Source organism: Eubalaena glacialis, chromosome 6, assembly GCF_028564815.1.
Source record: "Eubalaena glacialis isolate mEubGla1 chromosome 6, mEubGla1.1.hap2.+ XY, whole genome shotgun sequence".
NCBI classification, from domain to species: domain Eukaryota; kingdom Metazoa; phylum Chordata; class Mammalia; order Artiodactyla; family Balaenidae; genus Eubalaena; species Eubalaena glacialis.
In genome coordinates this window covers 88,650,448-88,671,639 of record NC_083721.1, presented here as the reverse complement: position 1 = coordinate 88,671,639, position 21,192 = coordinate 88,650,448, and the positions used below count along the sequence as shown (strand labels likewise).

The following is a 21,192-nucleotide window of genomic DNA, read 5'->3' as shown; positions in this document are numbered from 1 at the left end:
TCACAAATATGCAATGACAGACATCCAAGGTATCTATAACAGGAGATAAAACTATCATTCGATCTATATGAATATTTATAACAGCTGAACATTAGAAATAATTGAAATGTCGATCAATAGGCAGTTGCTTAAATAAATAACGAACTATCCCTACACTGAAATATTTTTTTAAATTAAGTAATTAATTTATTTTTGGCTGCGTTGGGTCTTCATTGCTGCACGCGGGCTCTCTCTAGTTGCGGCGAGCGGGGGCTACTCCTGCGGTGCGCGGGCTTCTCACTGCGGCGGCTTCTCTTGTTGCCGAGCACGGGCTCCAGGCGCACGTGGGCTCAGTAGTTGTGGCGCACGGGCTTAGTTGCTCCGTGGCATGCAGGATCTTCCCAGACCAGGGCTCGAACTCGTGTCCCCTGCATTGGCAGGCGGATTCTTAACCACTGCGCCACCAGGGAAGTCCAAAACAATCATTTTTTTAAATTATGTAAATCTATATATAATAGTGTGGAAACCTGTCCAAATATATTAAGTGAAAAAAGCATGTTTCAGAACAGAATGTGAACTTTCATAGTATGTTGTTACTTTATTAAATATTATATATGTCAAATTATATAAATAAAATTATGTGTAACTATATATAATTATATATTAAAATATTGTAATTATTTATAAATTATATCTATATCTTTATAGAGATAAAGAGATAGTATAAGCAAAGGAAAAAACCCTGAAATAATACGTACCAAAATGTTACCCTGGAAATTCAAACCCCAATTTAGGATTGTAAAACTACTTTCCTAGTGTAAAATTTTAAATGTGTTGTTAAAGCCAATAATGTTTAAAACAAATTTATGACACAAAACAAAACATTTAAAAACGTACACGTAACTCTGCTAGTCACGTACAACTATTTTTGTTTCTCTGTGTTCCCTTTCAATACTTATCTGCACTATATGTTTGTTTTCCTGGTTTTCTTTGCCTTATTCCTATTGTAACTTCAAGGTCAGCAGTTTGCAATAAACACAGCTCAATAAATATTAGTGAATAGTTGTGATTATGATCATAGTGATAGCTATGTGAAGTAGAGCAAGTTTAGGTAAAGTTTTAAAAATAAGGCTTCAAACTAGCAATTACAATTAAAACTGTTACTGTCAAGTGTTACTCAAGAACCTTCCAGAAGGGATATCGTGTTGAATCCTTCAGAATCTCCTTGTTCACATGTCCCAGGGGATAGACACCAAAAACGTTCTGGGAGCACTGCTGTCTCTGTTTCTTACTATAGCCCAGCTGGCACAGTGGGGATGACATGGATCCTTCTAACAGCTGACAGAACAACATGAAATAATCAAAGGTTCAGCTTTTAAGTTATTCTGCTTGCTTTTGTTGCCCAGAGTCTAGAGTCCCCAAAAAATACTCCTGGATTTGGTGCAGCACTGATGCTACAAACAGTAAAATCAGCAGCTTTTTTTTTTTTTTAATTTTTTATTTATTTATGGCTGTGTTGGGTCCTCGTTTCTGTGTGAGGGCTTTCTCCAGTTGTGGCAAGCGGGGGCCACTCTTCATCGCGGTGCACGGGCCTCTAACTATCATGGCCTCTCTTGTTGCGGAGCACAAGCTCCAGACGTGCAGGCTCAGTAATTGTGGCTCACGGGCCCAGTTGCTCCGCGGCATGTGGGATCTTCCCAGACCAGGGCTCGAACCCGTGTCCCCTGCATTGGCAGGCAGACTCTCAACCACTGCGCCACCAGGGAAGCCCAAATCAGCAGCTTTTTAATCCCTGTGTAAGTTTATCAAAGTCTGACAGTTGGTAACCAAGGTGAGTAATCTCACTACTCTCAAGAGTAGTGTAATGTGATTCTATAGAAGCTATATGAGGTAACAGGAGGGGTGGGAAAGAAAGGCTGGACTCAAATATTATAGTATTTTTTATAGTATTGATTATGCATAATAGGCTAATTATGACCTAATTTTGTGTTCAAATTCTTCAACGATTGGGTGTTTCCATCTGGATTATGGGCACTTTTTGATTTTTTTAATCAGAAATCAACAAACATAATGGTAAGTTTAAATATAGGCTTTCCTCATTTGCAGCAACATGGATGGACCTAGAAATTATCATACTAAGTGAAGTAAGCCAGTCAGAGAAAGACAAATATCATATGATATCGTTTATATGTGGAATCTAAAAAAAAATATATATATATATACAAATGAACTTATTTACAAAACAGAAATAGACCCGTAGACATAGAAAACAAACTTACGGTTACCAAAGGGGAAAGGGGGGGGGGAATAATTAGGAGGTTGGGATTAATATATACACACTACTATATATAAAACAGATAACCAACAAGGAACTACTGTATAGCACAGGGAACTATACCCGGTATCTTGTAATAACCTATATAGGAAAAGAATCTGAAAAAGAATGGATAGATGTATATATGAATCACTTTGCTGTACACCTGAAACTAACACAACATTGTAAATCAACTATACTTCAATTTAAAAAAAGATTATAAATATATGGTGCATTTATAACTGTTGCATTCTCAAGTATACCCTAACAGGGAAGGATATCCATTTTGACCAGATATCTGTTAAAAACTAAACATTCTGCTTATTATTTTACATATCTAATGATTAAAATAATTTTCCACAAAATAAAGCCTTTTGTGTAGTCAGTTTAGAGCTGGAAGATGGCATTTATTAGAATCATCTGCAAATACTGATGATTTTATAATTAATAATTCCTCTGTTTCTCATATTTAAAAAAAAAAAAACTTTGATATCCTTCCCCTACCACCCAAAAAAAGAACAAAAGAAATACCCTCTCCCCACCTACCAACAAAATAAAACAAACCTTATAGACTGTTCTCTGGCTGGAGATACAGAGCATCCTGCAATTAAAATGTGAGTACCACCTATTAGGTTTGCCAAATGCCTTCTCTTTTGTTTGCAACTGTCTTATTCATATGCCAGAGTGAAGATAAAAGACTTCAAATGAAAAAATTGCAGAACCACCACCCACCACTTCTCAAGCTTTGGAGGTCTAAGCCTAAATGAACTTGGGGATCCATTCTCCAAGTAGCAACTGGAATGTGTTTGCAGCCATTTTCACCAAAAGTGGGAACAGTTACAGACCCTGAGTAGAACCCAGGCTCACTTCTCCCTGTATTCCCGGTGCCTGGCTTAGAGTAGGTATCCAATAAATTAGCTGATCAAAGGTTCACCTTTCTTTTGTCATCCACAGTCTGGAGTCCCCTGAGTGTACTCCTGGGTCTGGTATACCATGAATCAGTAGATTTAATCAGTAAAATCAGGAGCTCTACCTAAACAGCTAGTGAATGAATGAAACATCTTTTATTAAAACTCCATCTTGACAGAAGTTTGATAAAGTTCTGTGTTGGTGAGGTTTGGATGAAAAAGTGTACTTCCGAACGTGTTAGTGAGGGAATGTAAATTGTACAACCTCTGTAATTTGGCAATGACCATTGAAATAAATGCATATATCCTGTGACTCAACAATTCCACTTCTGAGAATTCATCCTGCATAAAAGCTCTCTCACATATGCACACAGAAGAGGATAGTCATTGCAGTATTCTTCACACTAGCAAAAGATTAGAAATAATGTAAATGTCCATGTATAGAGAACTGGTGAAATAAATTATGGTGTATACATGTAATGGAATTCTGTCTGATGTTTAAATTTAAAAGATAGAATTATACAAAATAACACGGAATGATCTTCAAGATATTATGGTTTAGTGAAAGAAGTCAGGTGCAAAACAATGTATTCAATATGCTACTGCTTATCTAAATAAACAAAATATACTGGTGGAAGGGATACAAATATATGCTTTTATTTGAAAAGATGATCTCTAGAAGCTTACAAAAGGAACTAGTGGGCTTCCCTGGTGGCGCAGTGGTTGAGAATCTGCCTGCTAATGCAGGGGACACGGGTTCGAGCCCTGGTCCGGGAAGATCCCACATGCCGCGGAGCAACTAAGCCCGTGCGCCACAACTACTGAGCCTGTGTTCTAGAGCCCGCAAGACACAACTACTGAGCCCTCGTGCCATAACTACTGAAGCCTGCGCGACTAGAGCCCGTGCTCTGCAACGAGAAGCCACCGCAATGAGAAGCACGCGCAGCACAAGAGCAGCGCCCACTCGCCGCAACTAGAGAAAGCCCGCGCACAGCAACGAAGACCCAACGCAGCCAAAATTAATAAAATAAAAAAACTGGTGAAAGTGGTTCAGTCTGGTGGGAAGAATTGAAGAATTTCAAGGACTGGAGGGAGAGAGACTTGCTTTTCACTCTTTTGTACAGTAACTCGCCTACATACGAATGAGTTCCGTTCTGAGAGCACGTTCATAAGTCCAATTTGTTTGTTAAGTCCAACAAAATTAGCCTAGGTGCCCAACTAACACAGTCAGCTATATAGCACTGTACTGTAATAGGTTTATAATACTTTTCACACAAATAATATGTAGAAAACAAACACAAAAAATAAAGAAAACATTTTTATGTTTTCATTTTATGTTTAATCTTACAGTACAGTACTTTGAAAAGTACAGTAGTACAGTACAACAGCTGGCATACAGGGGCTGGCATCGAGTGAACAGGCAAGAAGAGTTACTGACTGGAGGGGGGAGAGGAGGTGGGAGATGGTAGAGCTGAAGGACCGTCAGCGATAGGAGATGGAGGGCAAGCTGCACTTTCAGTCATGCCTGACGTTGATGGCACAGGTTCTGGTTCCTTGCTGGATTCAATTCTATCCCTCTTGAAAAAACGATCGAGTGATGTCTAGGTAGTAGCTCTTTTTTTCTCGTCATAGATGACACGGTAGCACTGGATTGCATTCTGAATGGCTGTTGCAACCTTCGTGTACCATTCTACGTTCGGGTCCCGTGCCTCAAAAACTAACAGTGCCTCCTCAGATAAAGAAAATCCCCTTGCCATTTCCTGCATCATGAATCCTTCAGTTCTTCAGTTATTTCTTTTTCCTATTGTCTCTCTTTGTCCTTTCTCTGGGTGTCCAATTCCTGGCGCTTCTTAGCAGTACCAGCTACTTCACTGCTGCTTTCTCCCTTGCTGCCGGACACCCTGGCCTTAAAATAAAGATACTGTACTACTGTACTCTATACAGTACTGTATAGTAAAGTACACAAAAGCACAACCACTTGTAGAAGATGCACGCACATGACAGTGTATGCCAGACACGTGAACTATTGGACATGATTGGACATGCGAATGCATGTTTGAATCTTTTAAAGTTCGCAAGTTGAGGGTTCATATGTAGGGGACTTACTGTATTGTTTCAGTTTCTAGCCAAGTGTGTAGACTATCCACTAAATTTTTTAAAATAAAAATGTTAAAAAGTAAACATTTTAAAATTAGTTTCCAAGGAGAATGCTTTTTTTAAAAAAAAAACCTCATTTGCGTTTTTTTTTTAAATTTATTTATTCATTTATTTATTTTTGGCTGTGTTGGGTCCTCATCTCTGTGCGAGGCCCCTCCCCAGCCGCAGCAAGCTGGGGCCACTCCTCATCGCGGCGCGGGGGCCTCCCACCATAGCGGCCTCTCTTGTTGCGGAGCACAGGCTCCAAACGCGCAGCCTCAGTAGTTGTAGTAGTTGACTGGGCTCACGGGCCTAGTCGCTCCGCGGCATGTGGGATCCTCCCAGACCAGGGCTCGAACCCGCGTCCCTCGCATTAGCAGGCAGACTCCCAACCACTGCGCCAACAGGGAAGCCAGGGAAGCCCCCGAGAATGCTTTTTAACACCCACTAGCGTAATGTGAATTACCATTTATATAAGAAAAATGGGGGGGGGGAATATATTTACATAATTACTTGTAGAAGCATAGAACATCTCTGAAGAGGAAAATTGGCAGCTAGGCTCACAGGTAGGAGAGAGACATTTCTTTTTGTACATTTTGATTAAATATATATATATATATATATATATAATAAAACTTTACTGAGAGTGTAGAGGAAGTAGAAAGAAAAAGGTATCTTAGGAAGTAGGAACAGCATGCTTGGTAGTTTCAAATCCTGACTCTTTCAATAGCTGTGTGATATTGGGCAACTTGCTGACACTCTGGGCCTCTTATGCAAAACCCTCATGAGGATGTCGTGTGGATTACACGGAAAATATTATATATAAAGCACGTTTCCTATGATAGCATGTATTAGGAGGTCAGTAATTTATAGTCATTATTATCATATGGCAGATGAAATTCTTCTGATTCCAAAATGGTTTCAATTGTTCTAATGAAGCAATACAGGAGCATGAACTTTGGACTCCATTCACCGTTGCTCTTTGGGCTGTGTAACAGTCCCATAACATGGTGTTGGCACTGTCCTAGATCAGTGGGATGCCCATGAGTTGCCCCAAAGCAACCCAAGGCAGCATAGTACCCCTTTATGGCACCAATCGATTAAATGCTGACATCGTTTACTCGTTGTGATATCTCACAAGAGCTATATCAAATGAACAAAGAGATTTTAAAGTGATAATGAAATAGTAAAGACATAAAATCCAGAGAGCATCTAGCATTTCATCTGCTTTACTTCTTTGTCTTTTCAGGATCACATTGTTAATACTATAACAAACCAATTGTTGTGTTATAAAGGTACCAGCTATGATCAAATATAATTTCATTTGCTTCTTTGTATATCTAGATCATATTATTTGAAATGGTTAGCAGATCTCTCACTATTCTAATGGCAAACAGATGAATCTGACTGATCATATGTCTATTGGTAAAAAATTCTAGACTCCAGATATTCATTCTTTATCTCAGTAGTGCTTGCATGAGTGTTTTATTTTTGGAGTTTCTATAAAAAGAGGAGGGTACTTATGATGACTCTTTATATATACACATATCCACACAAAAATGTTTACATTGAAAGTTCTTTTTCATAATTGCTAATGTCATGTATTTTGCAGCATGAAATAATTCTAAATGTACATAAATTTTTGTGTTATTCTTAAAAGATGATAATCCCTTGAATGTGTTTCCTAACTTGCACTAATAACAGTTGCAATTCTCTTTTTCAACTCTCAACTTGTTAAAGGCTAAGACAGAGGACAAGAGCAGTAACATTTTGTAATGACTGCTCTGATCTGAATTCTGACAGAGCTGGTAAAAAGAAGGAGCGAGGATGCAGCATCAGATGCTTTCTGGTGCAGTGTTACAATAATAGAAGACCAGCGACTCAGCGAGGCAAAACCGAGGGTTGCATCGAATACACAGGAAATTCCTGATGCTCAGAGATTACAAAGGATTTCTGAAACGGCACTTATTTCTACAAATCTGGATTCAGAGTCAACCACTGAGCGTCTACTGTGGGTAGATGTTTACATACATGTTACTTCAATATCTTTTATTTTTAGGTTGACATACAGAATATGCTGGCTCAGGCAGGAAAATTGCAAGCATTGATTGTTTTGGTATATTATGCCCTTGAGAACTGACATACAGACAATAACCTTGAGTTGTTGTTGTTTGATCTGACCAGCTATCAGTAACAATAACGTAGGCTGAGTCAAGACTTTAGAGAAACTATAGGCTATAGAGGAGAAATATTAATGCAAAAAAACTCTCAGATATTTTATATTTTGTAAAATAGATTCTGCTGGATCAGTATTTTTCTTTTAATGTATATTCCACCAATTTTCTAATTATGGAAGAATGGAAGAAAACAAGCTGCCATGATATAAGTCTTGCCTCAGAGGAAATAATGTCATTATTACTGAGGATGCACAGTTCCCTTAGGATGCTGAATAGGTTTCCTTTCTCAAAAGTCCCTTCCTCCAGCAATTTAGTGATTTAGGGCCAATAATTTTATTGCCCTATTACATTTTTTGCTGATTAAAATTTATGAAAGGCTTACTTGTGCCCCTTTATCTGCACTAACGTGATTAATCCTGACATCAAATGTACTCTGAAGTTCATTTCATGTGAAGTGTATTTCAAGTGGTTTATAAAGCAATGTGTCCACCCATACATCAAGAGAAAAAGCTGACCTGAAATTACGAATGATCCGTTTTCTTTTTTTTTAAAGTGAGGTACAGTTGATTTACAGTATTACCGATATATTAGTTTCAGGTGTTCAAAATAGTGATTCAAAAAATTTTTATTGACTGTAGTCTATTTAAAGTTACTATAAAATGTCAGCTACATTCATTGTGCTGATCTGTTTTCTAATATCTTTCCAAATTATCAAATGAAGCAAAACACTTTAAGTAAAAACATCTAACCATGACTTTTCAGTATTTTCTCAAGCTGTCTCTTTGTGCTGTCAGACTGAAGAGTCCCCAGCACTCCATTGTGTTCTCTGTGGGAGGGGACAGTCACAGAATCTCAGATCTCCCTGGAGGATAGGGGTGTGGTCCTCATTAACCCTGCAGAACTGTTTTGTTTTCTGATGCACTCTGAACTAGTGGGACAAATATTTCACTCTTTTTCAACCCAGATGGTATCTTATTTCCATGGGAGATGTTAGAGAGAGTACTGATGAGAGATATCAATATATATAATCTATTTAAATTGCTATGTATGAATTACTATGTGTTTAAATGGTAAATTGATAAAAATGGATGATTCTGTATTATAAACAAAAATAGTATCTCTTCAATATTTAACTATTACCAAAGTAATAGTTTTTATATTTTATTCATTTTGCAACTCATCAGCTTTATTAGTCTAACACAACATAAAAACATAGAGTGGAAATAGAATTATTTGGGGGATTTGCTGTGTATCCACAGTGAGAGCTGTAATCATGGGGCCCACGGTTAACATAGAGTACTTGGTGCACTGTGGTAGATGTGTTACATGCACTGTCTCTGGGGTCAGTAAACTCTTTCTATAAGGGATCCAACAGTAAATACATCCTCCAGCTTAGTGTGCCACATGGCCTCTGTAGTAAAACTCAACTCTGCCCTTACAGAGCAAAAGCAGCCATAAATGTGTTCCAGTAAACAACTGTGTTCCAGTAAAACTTAGCTTATTATCACAGAAATGTGAATTTCAAATATCACAAAATGATTTTCTTAAAAATATTAAAAAAAAAATTTTAACGCAATAATCATTCTTAGCTCACTGGCCATACAAAAACAAAGCAGGGAACTATCTATGGTCAATATCTTGTAATAACTTACAATGGAAGAGAATGTAAAAAAAGAATATATATACATTTGTATATACATTTGTATATACATGTGTAACAATCACTTTGCTGTACACCTGAAACTAACACAACATTGTAAATCAACTATATTTCAATAAAATTTTTTTGTAAAAACTTAAAATTAAAAACAACAAAAAACCACACACACACAAAAGCAGGCTGGATTTGGCTCTGGGGCCATAGTTTGCTGACTTCAGCATTATCTCATTAGGTAAACGGAGTTTCTAAATGATCAGGGATACTGAGACTATACTGCCAAGAGAACAGGAAAGGGTTTTCTCACTAGCCTTGTTCCCCACCCTTCTATCACTTTCTGCCGCCCTGCTGGCACTGAGACTGATGGGGTTTTATTCAATTGTTCTTAAGGTTAAGAACTACCTATATGTCTAGACTCTAGACAAACCAATTTAAGAATGGCTATCCAGGCGCAGCCCGCGGGCAGCAAGACCCAACGCAGCCATAAATAAATAAATTTATTTTAAAAAAAAATGGCTCTCAACCCACAAGGGTATACAACTGATCTAGGAGTTTTAGTTGGAGGGACATGATCATGATTTGGGCGTTTTTATAGATCAGGCTGCCTGCAGTGTGGCCAAGAGGCAAGCGACAAGCTGTTGCAGTAATCCAGGGGAGAGATAACGGTCATCTGGACTGGGCTGGTAGACATAGGGGACTAAGAGCAGACCGTCCTGAGATGTATTTAGGACTAGGTGCTCGCTTGGATGAGGATTGATTACATTGCTTTATACCTGTCTCACAGGATAAAAGAAATTGATGACACTTAAAAAAAAAAGTTTCTAAGTGCTACCTAAATTTAGCTGCGATACTGTATCATCTCCTTCTTTTAATTATTTCTGGGTCCTATTGGTTTGTACGATTCACTGGTGCCTCCTACCCCAAAGTGGAACATAACATTTAATTTTTTCAACATAAGTTAGTTGAAAATACTTTTTCAGAAAAAAAAAATCCCTCATTCACTACAATCCAGAACCGTCGGAACTATTGCGTGGAGACACCTTCTCAAATTCCAGACTGTTTTCCAGAGGTTTACCTCGCTCTACCGGATTCCCACCGCTCCTCCGCGCCCAGCCACACCCCCTAGGCCCGCCCCCGACTCTTGCCTTCGGCCTTCCTCCTCCCTCTCCTGCTCCCTCCGCCCCACTTTCCCGCCCACTAGGAAAGCCCCGCCCCCCCAGTTCCGCAACCCAACTCCTTCCCTCCTTCCGTCGCTTTCCCCTCTCCCCGCCCCCATGGCTGCCTTCGATTGGCTAAACTGGCTGTGCCGCGGCAGGGAGGCAGCACAGCCTCATTCTGCTTGGCTGAAGGGTAGTCGGGCCTCTCGTGATTGGCTGACAAGGGGAGACAGCAAGTGTGACTGCGCGCCGGGGTGTGTGGACGCCGCTTTGTTGCCTGAGGGGGGTGGCAGTGGAAGTTAAGGGAGTCGGGGACCAGCGCTTCTCCGGACCTGCAGTCGCGGCCGTTGCAGTCACTTCGCCGGGTGGCCTTTAGCGTAGGAGTCGCGTCGATAGCAGCCATGAGCGGCGGGGTGTACGGGGGAGGTGAGTGAGTGCGGCCGATGGAGAGAGCGCGCCTTTTTAGCGCGTGGGGTTTGTAACCGCCGCCCCCAGCCCTCCCCTCTCCTCCCCGGCGGCCCTTCCGGTCTCCCCCTCTCGGGACCCCGGCCTCCCCGCCCCATCCCCGCCCCGCGCTCTGCCCGCCCCTGGAGCCCACCCGGCTCAGCGAGCGCCTCAGGCACCCGGAGCCGCCGCCCCCTGCGGCCCCTTCCAGCCTCGGCCCGCGGAGGAGCCGGCTTTCGAGGGTGCGCGCCGCCCCGGGGATGGGCGGGCAGCTCCTCTCGGGGGCCTGGCCCGGCGAGCCGCGGCTGGGGTGACCGGCCCCGGGGTCCCCTCTCTCACAGCCGGCTCTGTCGGCGTGTGTGCGCTCGCATGTTCTTAAACTTGGGAGGTTCTGGCAGTTCGCTGGCGTGGACGGAAGGTTCCCGCGGCGTCCCGGAGACTGCAGAGTGAGCCCCGAGGAGTGGAACTGATTGAAGGAGTGGCGGTCACTCAGCATGCAGCCTCCTCTGTGTCCGCGCCCCGCGCTCACTCTGTCTCACGCTTTTCAGTGACTTTTGCCTTTTTGTTGACTGTGGATGCTCCGGAGTTACCTGTGGGCGGGTCTGCTCCGGCTTAATTTAGGAACACATGTAATTGAAGGATGGTTACGGTTGGGTGGGCTGCGGTGTAGTGAACGATTACCACGGGCCTGGGGACTACACAGACCGGGGTTAGAATATCAGGCTCACCATTTAGTAAGCTCATTGGCCTTGGGCAAGTTACTTAACTTTTCCCAGCTTCAGGCTCCTCTTTTGTGGAATGATGGTTGCTACCCATTGGGGTGGTTGTGAAGGTTAAGTGGGATAATGCTTCACTTGCTGCTCAAAGTATGATCCAGGGATCGGCAGCATCGGCCTCACCTGCAAGCTCGTTAGAAATGCAGACTCTCAAGCCCCACTCTAAATCTACTGTCAGAGCCTCCGTTTTTGCAGAATACCTAGATGAAGCACTGATGTATATGATTCATGGTTTGTGTTGTGTTTGATGAGTTAGAGAAGAAAGAGACGAACCCAAAGTGTTGCTTTTGTTATTGTTGCATTCAGAAGCGGATGGCATTTTATAGGTAGGAGATGAAAATAGGGTTTTCAAAGTTTTTAGTGGTTTTGGAGTGAAGTTTGAGTCTCTACTCAGGCGACACGCTGACCCTCACCCTCTCCTTCTCCATATATGCTTTTGGTTTGGATTTCTCAAATGTGAGAGTCAGTAGTTTTCCAGTTTTACTTTGGAGAAAGCCTAGTGGATCTTCATGATTTACTTCTTCCCCATCTGAAGATGTAATCCTGACAGAAAGACTTGATCTGTGTGCCTTTGCCTCATGGAGGCTGCTGACTCTTGACTTTCAGGTTCACTGATCCAAGAACCTAAAGGCTGTCCACTGAGTATTTCCTTACAAGGCATTGTTAAGTGTGACTACCGTAGAAATGGATACTAATAATGCCAACAGTTAACGTTTATTGAGTGCATACTGTGTACCAAGAACTGTTCCAGAGGCTTTTCATGCATTGCGTTTAATACATGCATTAGGTCCGTTAATCCACAACAACCACTGGAGGTGGTACTACTTATCCCCATATTATTAAAGAAGAAAATGAGGTGTAGAAGAGGTTAACCAGCCCAGAGTTACATAACTTTCTAGTAAGTGGGGAGCAGGAAAAGAAAAGGCATTTCAGTAAAACCCTTCCCCATAAAAAAAAAATTAAAAATAAAAAGATTTTGGTTGTTTCTCCGTAAGCCATTTTTCAAGTATGGAACCACAACATATTCATGTATGGTTTAGGTATTCAGAATAAACATCCTGTTTCTCATTTGCTTATGTAGAGGAACATATCTTAAAGCCTATTTCACATATAAAGTATATAAAACTCACAAAGATAAGTATGATTTTGTGTTTGAGCTACTACTGTATGGCCAGTATTTATAGTGGGTCACATTTTCCAAAGGGTTTACTGTGAAAGGGTTTCCAAATTCTGAGAATCAAGAGTCTTCCTCACCTAGGTGTCCATCATCGGATGAATGGATAAAGAAGATGTGGCACATATATACAATGGAATATTACTCAGCCATAAAAAGAAATGAAATGGAGGTGTTTGTAATGAGGTGGATGGAGTTAGAGTCTGTCATACAGAGTGAAGTAAGTCAGAAAGAGAAAAACAAATACAGTATGCTAACACATATATATGGAATCTAAGGGAAAAAAAAAAAAAAAAAGAGGTCATGAAGAACCTAGTGGCAAGATGGGAATAAAGACACAGACCTACTAGAGAATGGACTTGAGGATATGGGGAGGGGGAGGGGTGAGATGTGACAGGGTGAGAGAGTGTCATGGACATATATACACTACCAAATGTAAAATAGATAACTAGTGGGAAGCAGCCGCATAGCACAGGGAGATCAGCTCGGTGCTTTGTGACCACCTAGAGGGGTGGGATAGGGAGGGTGGGAGGGAGGGAGATGCAAGAGGGAAGAGATATGGCAACATATGTATATGTGTAACTGATTCACTTTGTTGTAAAGCAGAAGCTAGCACACCATTGTAAAGCAATTATACTTCAATAAAGATGTTTAAAAAAAAAAAAAAAAAAAAAAAAGAGTCTTCCTCAAATTAAAATTCTACTATGTCCAGTTTGCCACACTGATTAAGACAGGAAAATAACTGATTTGTTAGATTTTTCTTTTCACACAAAAAAATTTTGAGTGCTTGCTATGTGCAAAGTATAGCTTCTGCCTTCAAGAAACTCGCAGTCTTGTAGGTGAGTCAGTCAAATAAATAGACACCATATTTCATTTATTTTTAGTTGTACATTCCACCCCAGACACACACACACACACACACACACACACACACACACACACACACACACTTAAAGAGCTGAAGTTGGAATATTATTGATGGTATGGCAGAGGTTAATTGGCAGCATGTTTTTCTCCTAGTGGTGCGTGAACTAATGGTGCATCTTATAGTTTATAGTGTCTTATATGGATGATAAATTCAGTGAAGTATGTTCAGTGATGACAATATATAGAAGATACAAAAGTAGCACAGGCAAAAAAGTTATTAACTCAATGTGGAGGAGTCAAGAGACTTTACAAAGGAGGTTATGAGGGTGATGAAAGAAGAATAGAGAGGGACAGCATATGCAGAGTAGATGGTGTGTTTAGGAGACAACATACTCTTCAGTAATGGTAGTGTATGAGGTGGGAGGAGAGACTGCTGCCAGATTATGCTAGGTCTTGAATATCTCTTGGGTAGAATAATTTGAATTTTATCTTGGGATGATGGAAAACCACTGAATGATTCTCCATTTTCTTTTCATTGAAGGATTTATGTACCAAAATGTTCAGTTACAGTTTTGAAAGATCACAGTGCAGCAGTTTGAAAGGTGGATTGAGACGGTAAAGATGGAAGCACAATACCTGTAGGGAGTTGTAACTCCTGGTTGAGATAAGAGCTTGACTCAAGGCAGTGGCAATGGTATTAAAGAAGAAGGGATTTGAGAAATATTTAGCAGAAATATTTGTCAGAACTTGATGAAGGATATGAAATATGAAGGTGTTCAGGAAGATTTTTGCCTCTGATGACTGGAGCCACTAACTGTGATAAGCACAGCTGAGATTAGATTAGGCAGGATGGGGACAAGGAGACAGTCAGTGCTTCAGGTATGTTGAATTTGAGGTACCCCTGGGACATCAGGTGGAAGCGATGTACAGTAAGAAGTTTGAGATCCGGATCTGGATGAAGGTGAGGGCTTGAGAGAGAGATTTGAGATTGGAAGTACCACTGTTTAGGTAGAAATTGAGGCTGTCAGAGTGGAGCAGTTTACCTAAGAAAGGGTAAGTTAGAGGAGGGGCTCCTGACATGGAGTCCTTGGCCTCCCTAAGGAGTCCATGGATATAACTAACTGAATTTTATTCTAATTAGTTTCTTTTATAGTCTATTTGAAAACATTCTAAGAAGACATTCATAAGTGTCCTAAGCTGTCTGTATTAGTTTGCTAGGGCTGCCATAACAAAGTACCACAGACTGGGTGACTTAAACAACAAAAATTAATTTTTTCACAGTTCTGGAGGCTAGAAGTCTGAGATCAGGTGTTGACAGGGTTGTTTTCTTTGGAGGCCTTTCTGCTTGGCTTTCAATGGCCGTCTTCTCCCTGTGTCTTCACATGGTCTTCCCTCTGCACATATCTGTGTCCAAATTTCTTCTTCGTGTAAGGATATCAGTCATTGGATTAGGGCCCACCCTAATGATCTCATTTTAATTTAATCATCTCTTTAAAGACCTTATCTCCAAACACAGTCACATTCTAAGTTACTCGGGGTTAAGACTTCAACATATGAATTTCAGCCTCGAACGTTTGTCAAAGGGGTTCATGGAACAGAAAAGGTTAAAAGCCCTGGTGCAAGGCAAAAGGTTGATCCTTGAGAACAGGAGTAGAAATTTTGGTTAACCAAGCAATTAATTCATTTAGTTAGGATATTTCTTTACCCAACATTCTGGTTAATCAAAGTGTTAGAGTTTACCAATTCATGTCATTGGTATACAATACTTACTGTTTGTACCTGAGTTTACATGCTGTGGTGAAAACAAATGCAGTGTTCTGCTTTTAAGGACCTTTTCTTTCAGACAAAATAATTTGGATCAGAGTTTGTATAGAGAAAAGTTGATTACTTTGGGAAATGTAACAAATACAGAAACTTCCTTTCAAACATAGGTGGCTCTTCATTTTCTTTCAATAAAAATGAGATCACTATGCTGTAAAGACACCATCTCTCAACTGTGATAATTGTAGTTAATAATTGATCTTTATTTTAAAAATTATTTTTTAGTTTTTGAAATACTTTAAACATTAAAAAATAAAGTACATGTAAGTTTATATATGATACTTCTGTACTCACTACTGAGATTAAATAAATGTAATGTTTTGTCAAATTTGCCTCAGATATTTTACGAAATAAAATTGATATTGTTGAAATCAACACTATAGATAAAATCTATATTGTTGATATAGATTCCTCTTCTCTGCCTCCTTAGAGGTTACCAGTGACCTGAAGTTGGTATGTAATATTCCCCAACCCTATGCATATTTTTATACTTTTATTGAGTGTGTGTGAATCCATAATGAATTAAGTAGTATCAAAATATGTGTGCATAGTAACTAGCTTTTTAAACTAATTCTTTTGAGATTTATCCATGTTAATACATGTAGATCTAGACCATTTTTAACTGCTGTGTAGTATTTCACTCTATGAATAAACTGTAGTTTATTTTGCTACTGAGAGACCATTTAATCTTTCTACCTTTTCCTGTGGCAAGCAGTGTGATGATGATAATTATAATGGCAGCTACCACTTATTGTGCTTATTATGTACCAGGTACTGTTCTAAGTGCTTCCATACTTCTAGCATCCTGCAAGATAGCGACTATTATGCACATTTTACATATGAGGAAAGTGAGGCAGAGAGGTTAGTAAATCACCTGAGGTCACATAGCCAGTGAACATTCTGTTACATGTCTCCTTGTGATATACGTGAGAGAGTTTCTCTAGAGAAGACATAAGTGTAATTTTTATGTATGCACATTTTCAACTTTAGTAGATATGACTAAATTGTCCATAGTGGTTGTATCAGTTTACAACTTATTTTTTTGCGGCGCGTGAGCTTCTCTCTAGTTGTGGTGTGCGGGTTCCAGAGCGTGGGTTCCAGGGCTCTGTAGTTCGCGGCATGCAGGCTCTCTAGTTGAGGTGCATGGGCTCAGTAGTTGTGGCGCCTGGGCTTAGTTGCCCTGCGGCATGTGGGATTTTAGTTCCCCGATCAGGGATCGAACCTGCGTCCCCTGCATTGGAAGGCGGATTCTTTACCACTGGACCCCCAGGGAAGTCCCAGTTTACAACTTTACTAGCAAATGTGTAAGAGCTCCTCTTTTTCTACATCTTTGACAATACTTGGTCCTATCAGCCTTACTAATTTTTGTCAATTTAATTGAGCTAAGTAGTATTTCTTTATTATTTTTAATGACTGAGTGAAAAACTCCTTCTTTGAAAAATCAGTGCCTAGAAAACCCAAGTGCTTTGTTTTAGGAGGTGTGCTGTTTTGGGTGAAGTATTTTTAAAGTATAATTAGAGGCTTTTCTCTGAATTTGAATATGAAAAATAATACTAGCTTTCTCTCTCAGTATTAAACTTTTATCTCCTACAAATCTGTGAAATGTGCAAACTTTAATGATACCTTCATTTTAATGATTTTTACCTGGCCTATATTATTATACCTTAAATTCTTATTCTTTAGGTTCCTTATTTTTCTTGGGGTTTTGCTAAGTTTCTTCCCTAATTGCATGAAATATAATGTTGATTAACGTATGAAAAAAATGGTATACCTTAGTGTACTGGATAGCTTTCGTTTGCCCCTCCAGATCCACTTTCCACCCATTTCCACCCTCTCTGTGCCCTTAAAGACTGACCCTTGTAGACTGCATCAGTGGACTCTCTTGGCCTCTGGTTTGGCCAGTGGTAGGGTAACCATACTTCCTGCTTTGTGCCTCTTGTCCTGGTATAATTATTAATAGGGGCTCCTATCACATTCAGAAGTGGCTCAGTTTGGGTGAGAAATTATAAGATCACCCTAGCCAGTGGGATGAGAGGTTGGCAAAAGTATTAGTCTGGTTCCTTTTCCTCAGGGTCAGCCAAGGCTGATTCCGTCCCTCAACTGAAGATCACAGCTCCTGTCCGATGCCCTCCCAATACCAGTCTCTCTCCGGGTTCTGGTAACAGTTCCTCCCCTGTGTTTCTTCAATTCTAAGTGTGGCAACAGATTTCTGTTATTACTAGTCCTAGGGTACCATACTGTCCTTTCTGGTTTTCCTATATTTTGCCTGTATTTTTGTAAGTAGACCCTTTAATAAGTAAACTCTCCTTAAATTACCTAATTTTAGTGTACCACCTCTTTCCTGATTGAACCTCTCCTGATATACTGTGTATGACTTGTTATATTTTAATTAAGTGAATCTTTAAGGTGTATTTAAAACTAGGTTCAAGCTAGTAATAATATGAATATAAGCACATTAAGTACTCTTAATTTTCACATGATACTTGTAAGTCGTTAATGTTAATTATCTTTTCATCTTTTCAGATGAAGTTGGAGCCCTTGTTTTTGACATTGGATCCTATACTGTGAGAGCTGGGTATGCTGGTGAGGACTGTCCCAAGGTAAGTGGAATGGTAGAGTTAATTGGATATGCAAGAGCCATTCATGTAGAGTTAAATTCATGCGGAAATTCTGACTCAATATGGTAAAAGACATTAGTTGGTGGAAATGACTCCTTGGTAAAAGCAGGTAAAATTTGTAAATAATGTTTTTGACTCTTACAGGTGGATTTCCCTACCGCTATTGGTATGGTGGTAGAAAGAGATGATGGAAGTACACTGATGGAAATAGATGGTGATAAAGGCAAACAAGGCGGTCCCACCTATTACATAGATACTAATGCCCTGCGTGTTCCGAGGGAGAATACAGAGGCCATTTCACCACTGAAAAATGGGATGGGTACGATGTTTTTTTCTATGGATTTGATTCTAAATGTAGAGTATGCATAGTATATTTTAGATAAAAAGCAATGGCTTCTTAAAAGTTGAACATCAGCTATTTTTTTGTTGTTTTTATTCCATAAACTGATGTTCCAGGCACTGAGAGTACAAAGATGCATAAAATGTGTTTCTTTTCCTCAAGAAACTCATAGGTAGAGGAGATAGATGTGTGTATATGTGTGTGTGTATATATATACACACACATACATATATATATAGGATGAGTGCTATAATATAACTATGTTTGATAAGCAGTGGGATTAGAGAGGGGAGGTATTTAACTCTATCACTGGGGGTCAGAGATGGTTTTCACAAAGGAGGTAACTTTTGTACTGAATCTTGATCACTGAATAAGAATTAGCCTGAGTGACAAGGCTGGGTAAATTAGAGCAACCAGCATGTGTGAAGAGATGGTGTTGTGGAAGAAACTTACATGTTTAGAAGTGTCATCAATTAAGTATAACTGTAACAGCAGGTACATTATGGCCAATTGCAGGAAAGGTAGGCAGAGAGCAATCATAAAAGGGCTTATAATGCCAGGAGTATATTAAGCTGGTAACTGAAAGGTAACTCCAAAGGAATTTAAACAGCATTTTATATATAAATGCTCATATATGCCAGCTGGAAAGATTAGTCTAACAGTACTGTGTAGGCTGGATTGGAGGGAGATACTAGAGATAGGAAGATCAGTTAGGGAGGTGAGTCCAAATGAGAAATGAAGAGGGTTAAAATTTTAATACTGATGGCAGAGATCCTGAGGTGGCTGTCAGAGATATCCAAGACAAATGGTACTAAGTGTTTAAAGAGAAAGTTTCCTAGATTTTTGATTGGAGTTGCTGAATGGAGGGTACCATGCATTGAGGTAGGAATAGCAGGGGAAGGAGCAAGTTTTATGGTCTTAAAAAGCAAGTGTAAGACCCAAGATCACTCTCAGGTCCAGTTATTCACTAGAAGGACTCACAGGACTCAGCATGTCAGTGTACTCACAGTTAAGGTTTATTATGCTGAAAGAATACAAAGCAGAACTGACAGAGAAAAAAGAGGCATGTAGTGAAGTCCAGAGGAAACCAGTGCAAGCTTCCAAGAGCTTACAGTGAAGTCGTAAAGGATGTGCTTAATCCCTCCAGTAACCAGGAACATGTGTGTGTGGTCCACTAGTAGAGCTCATTAAAGACTCAGTACCCTACTTCACACTCACAAGATGGCTATATTATAAAGACAGACAGTAGCAAGTGTGATGAGGATATAGAGAAACTGAAACCTCCGTATCTATTTCTGGGAGAGAACAAAAAATGGTGCAGCAGCTTTGGAAAAGTTTGACAGTTTCTTAACAGGTTAAACATAAATTCACCATATAATCCAAACAGTTCCACTTCTAGGTATCAACACAAGAGAACTGAAAACATATGTCCACACAAATACTTATATGCAAATGTTCATAGCAGCATTATCCGTATTAGCCAAAAAGTGGAAATAGCCCAAGGTGCATCATTGGATGAATGGGTATACAAAATGTGGTATACCCATAAAATGAAGTACTATTTGGCAATAAAAAGAACAAAATACTGATATAAGCTAAAATATGGAAGAACCCCAAAAGCCTTATGCCAAATGGAGGAAATCAGATGCAAAACTCCACATAATGTATGATTACTCTAATATGGAATGACCAGAGAAGGCTAATCTATACAGACAGAAAGTAAAGTAGTGGTTGCTTGGGACTGTGGATGGAATGGGAAGTGACTGCAAAAGGGCATAAAGTTTCTTTTTGGGGTGATGGAAATATTCTAATATTAAATTGTAATAATATTCACACAACTTTGTAGATTTACAAAAGAAAATCATTTAATTGTACACTTAAAATGGATCCATGTTATGGAAAATTATACCTCTATAGAGCTGTTAAAAAAACCTGGAAGGACATTTTTTGTTACAAATATTTTATTTCTTATATTATCTTGATACTTGGAATAAATGACTGTCTTTTGGATTCAGAAAAAAAAAGAACTCAGTACCCATGGTTTTTATTAGGGGCTGGTCATGTAGGTACTCTGTGCCTAACATGTTCCAAAACCCCAGACTCCCAGAAGGAAAGGTATTCCACATAAACCACACTGTATAAACAGTTTAGGCACAGTGAGCTACTCATATTTGGGGAAAGTTTTATATCAGTGTAGGGAACTGTTTACCAGACAAGTTCCTAGATGCCAGCCAAGGGTCAGCCTTGCAAGCAGGGCTTTCTCAGGTCTGCTAAGTTAGCTCTTTCTGCACAGCAAGTAGATGAGTTTATTAGTTCAAAGTGTTTGATTATAGGTGCTGATCTAATAAGCAGGTGAGAGAGATTTTAAGACATGGAGTTGATTATTTTTTTTACCAGAAAGAGTTTGGGATATGAGAAGAGGGTTGAGGATAGGATTCCTTATGAAAATTTATTTCCATGTATTTAACCAATAGAGGTGCCTGTGAAGGAGAATGAGAAGGAACAGTTAGGGAAGTAGGAGAAAATTCAGGAGAAGGCCAAGAGAAGAAAAAGTTCTAGAAGTAAAGAAGCCCAGTGATTCTCATTGTTCTCAGCTGTGGCACTGAGCTTTGCGCTAAGAAGGGGAAAGAGAAGTTAAAGCTACAGAGGAGGTCCATTGATCAAAAAACCCCCATCCTGATAGGCCTATAGAAGTATGTTTACAAGGAATGACATTGCTTTGTTGGACTGTGGCAGAAAAAGTTTGTAGACTCTTGAGTCAGTAGTGTCAGATAGTAATTTAGAGAGGTCAGATGAGATTACAAATGTGAAGTATCCACTGGAT

The 21,192-nt window shown here is 39.8% G+C and overlaps 1 protein-coding gene and 1 pseudogene across 1 annotated transcript in view; one reads left to right on the top strand and one right to left on the bottom strand.

Annotated features, from left to right (window-relative positions):
* Positions 1-10,731, bottom strand: part of LOC133093004 (large ribosomal subunit protein uL5-like) — a 22,089-nt pseudogene extending 11,358 nt beyond the window's left edge.
* ACTL6A (actin like 6A) overlaps positions 10,564-21,192 on the top strand; it is a 27,282-nt gene continuing 16,653 nt past the window's right edge. Inside the window, exons 1-3 of the mRNA XM_061193393.1 lie at positions 10,564-10,754; positions 17,934-18,010; positions 18,173-18,347. Of these exons, the coding sequence (XP_061049376.1) occupies positions 10,730-10,754; positions 17,934-18,010; positions 18,173-18,347 (277 nt within the window). The 5' untranslated portion in view covers positions 10,564-10,729. The remainder of the gene's footprint in view (positions 10,755-17,933; positions 18,011-18,172; positions 18,348-21,192) is intronic.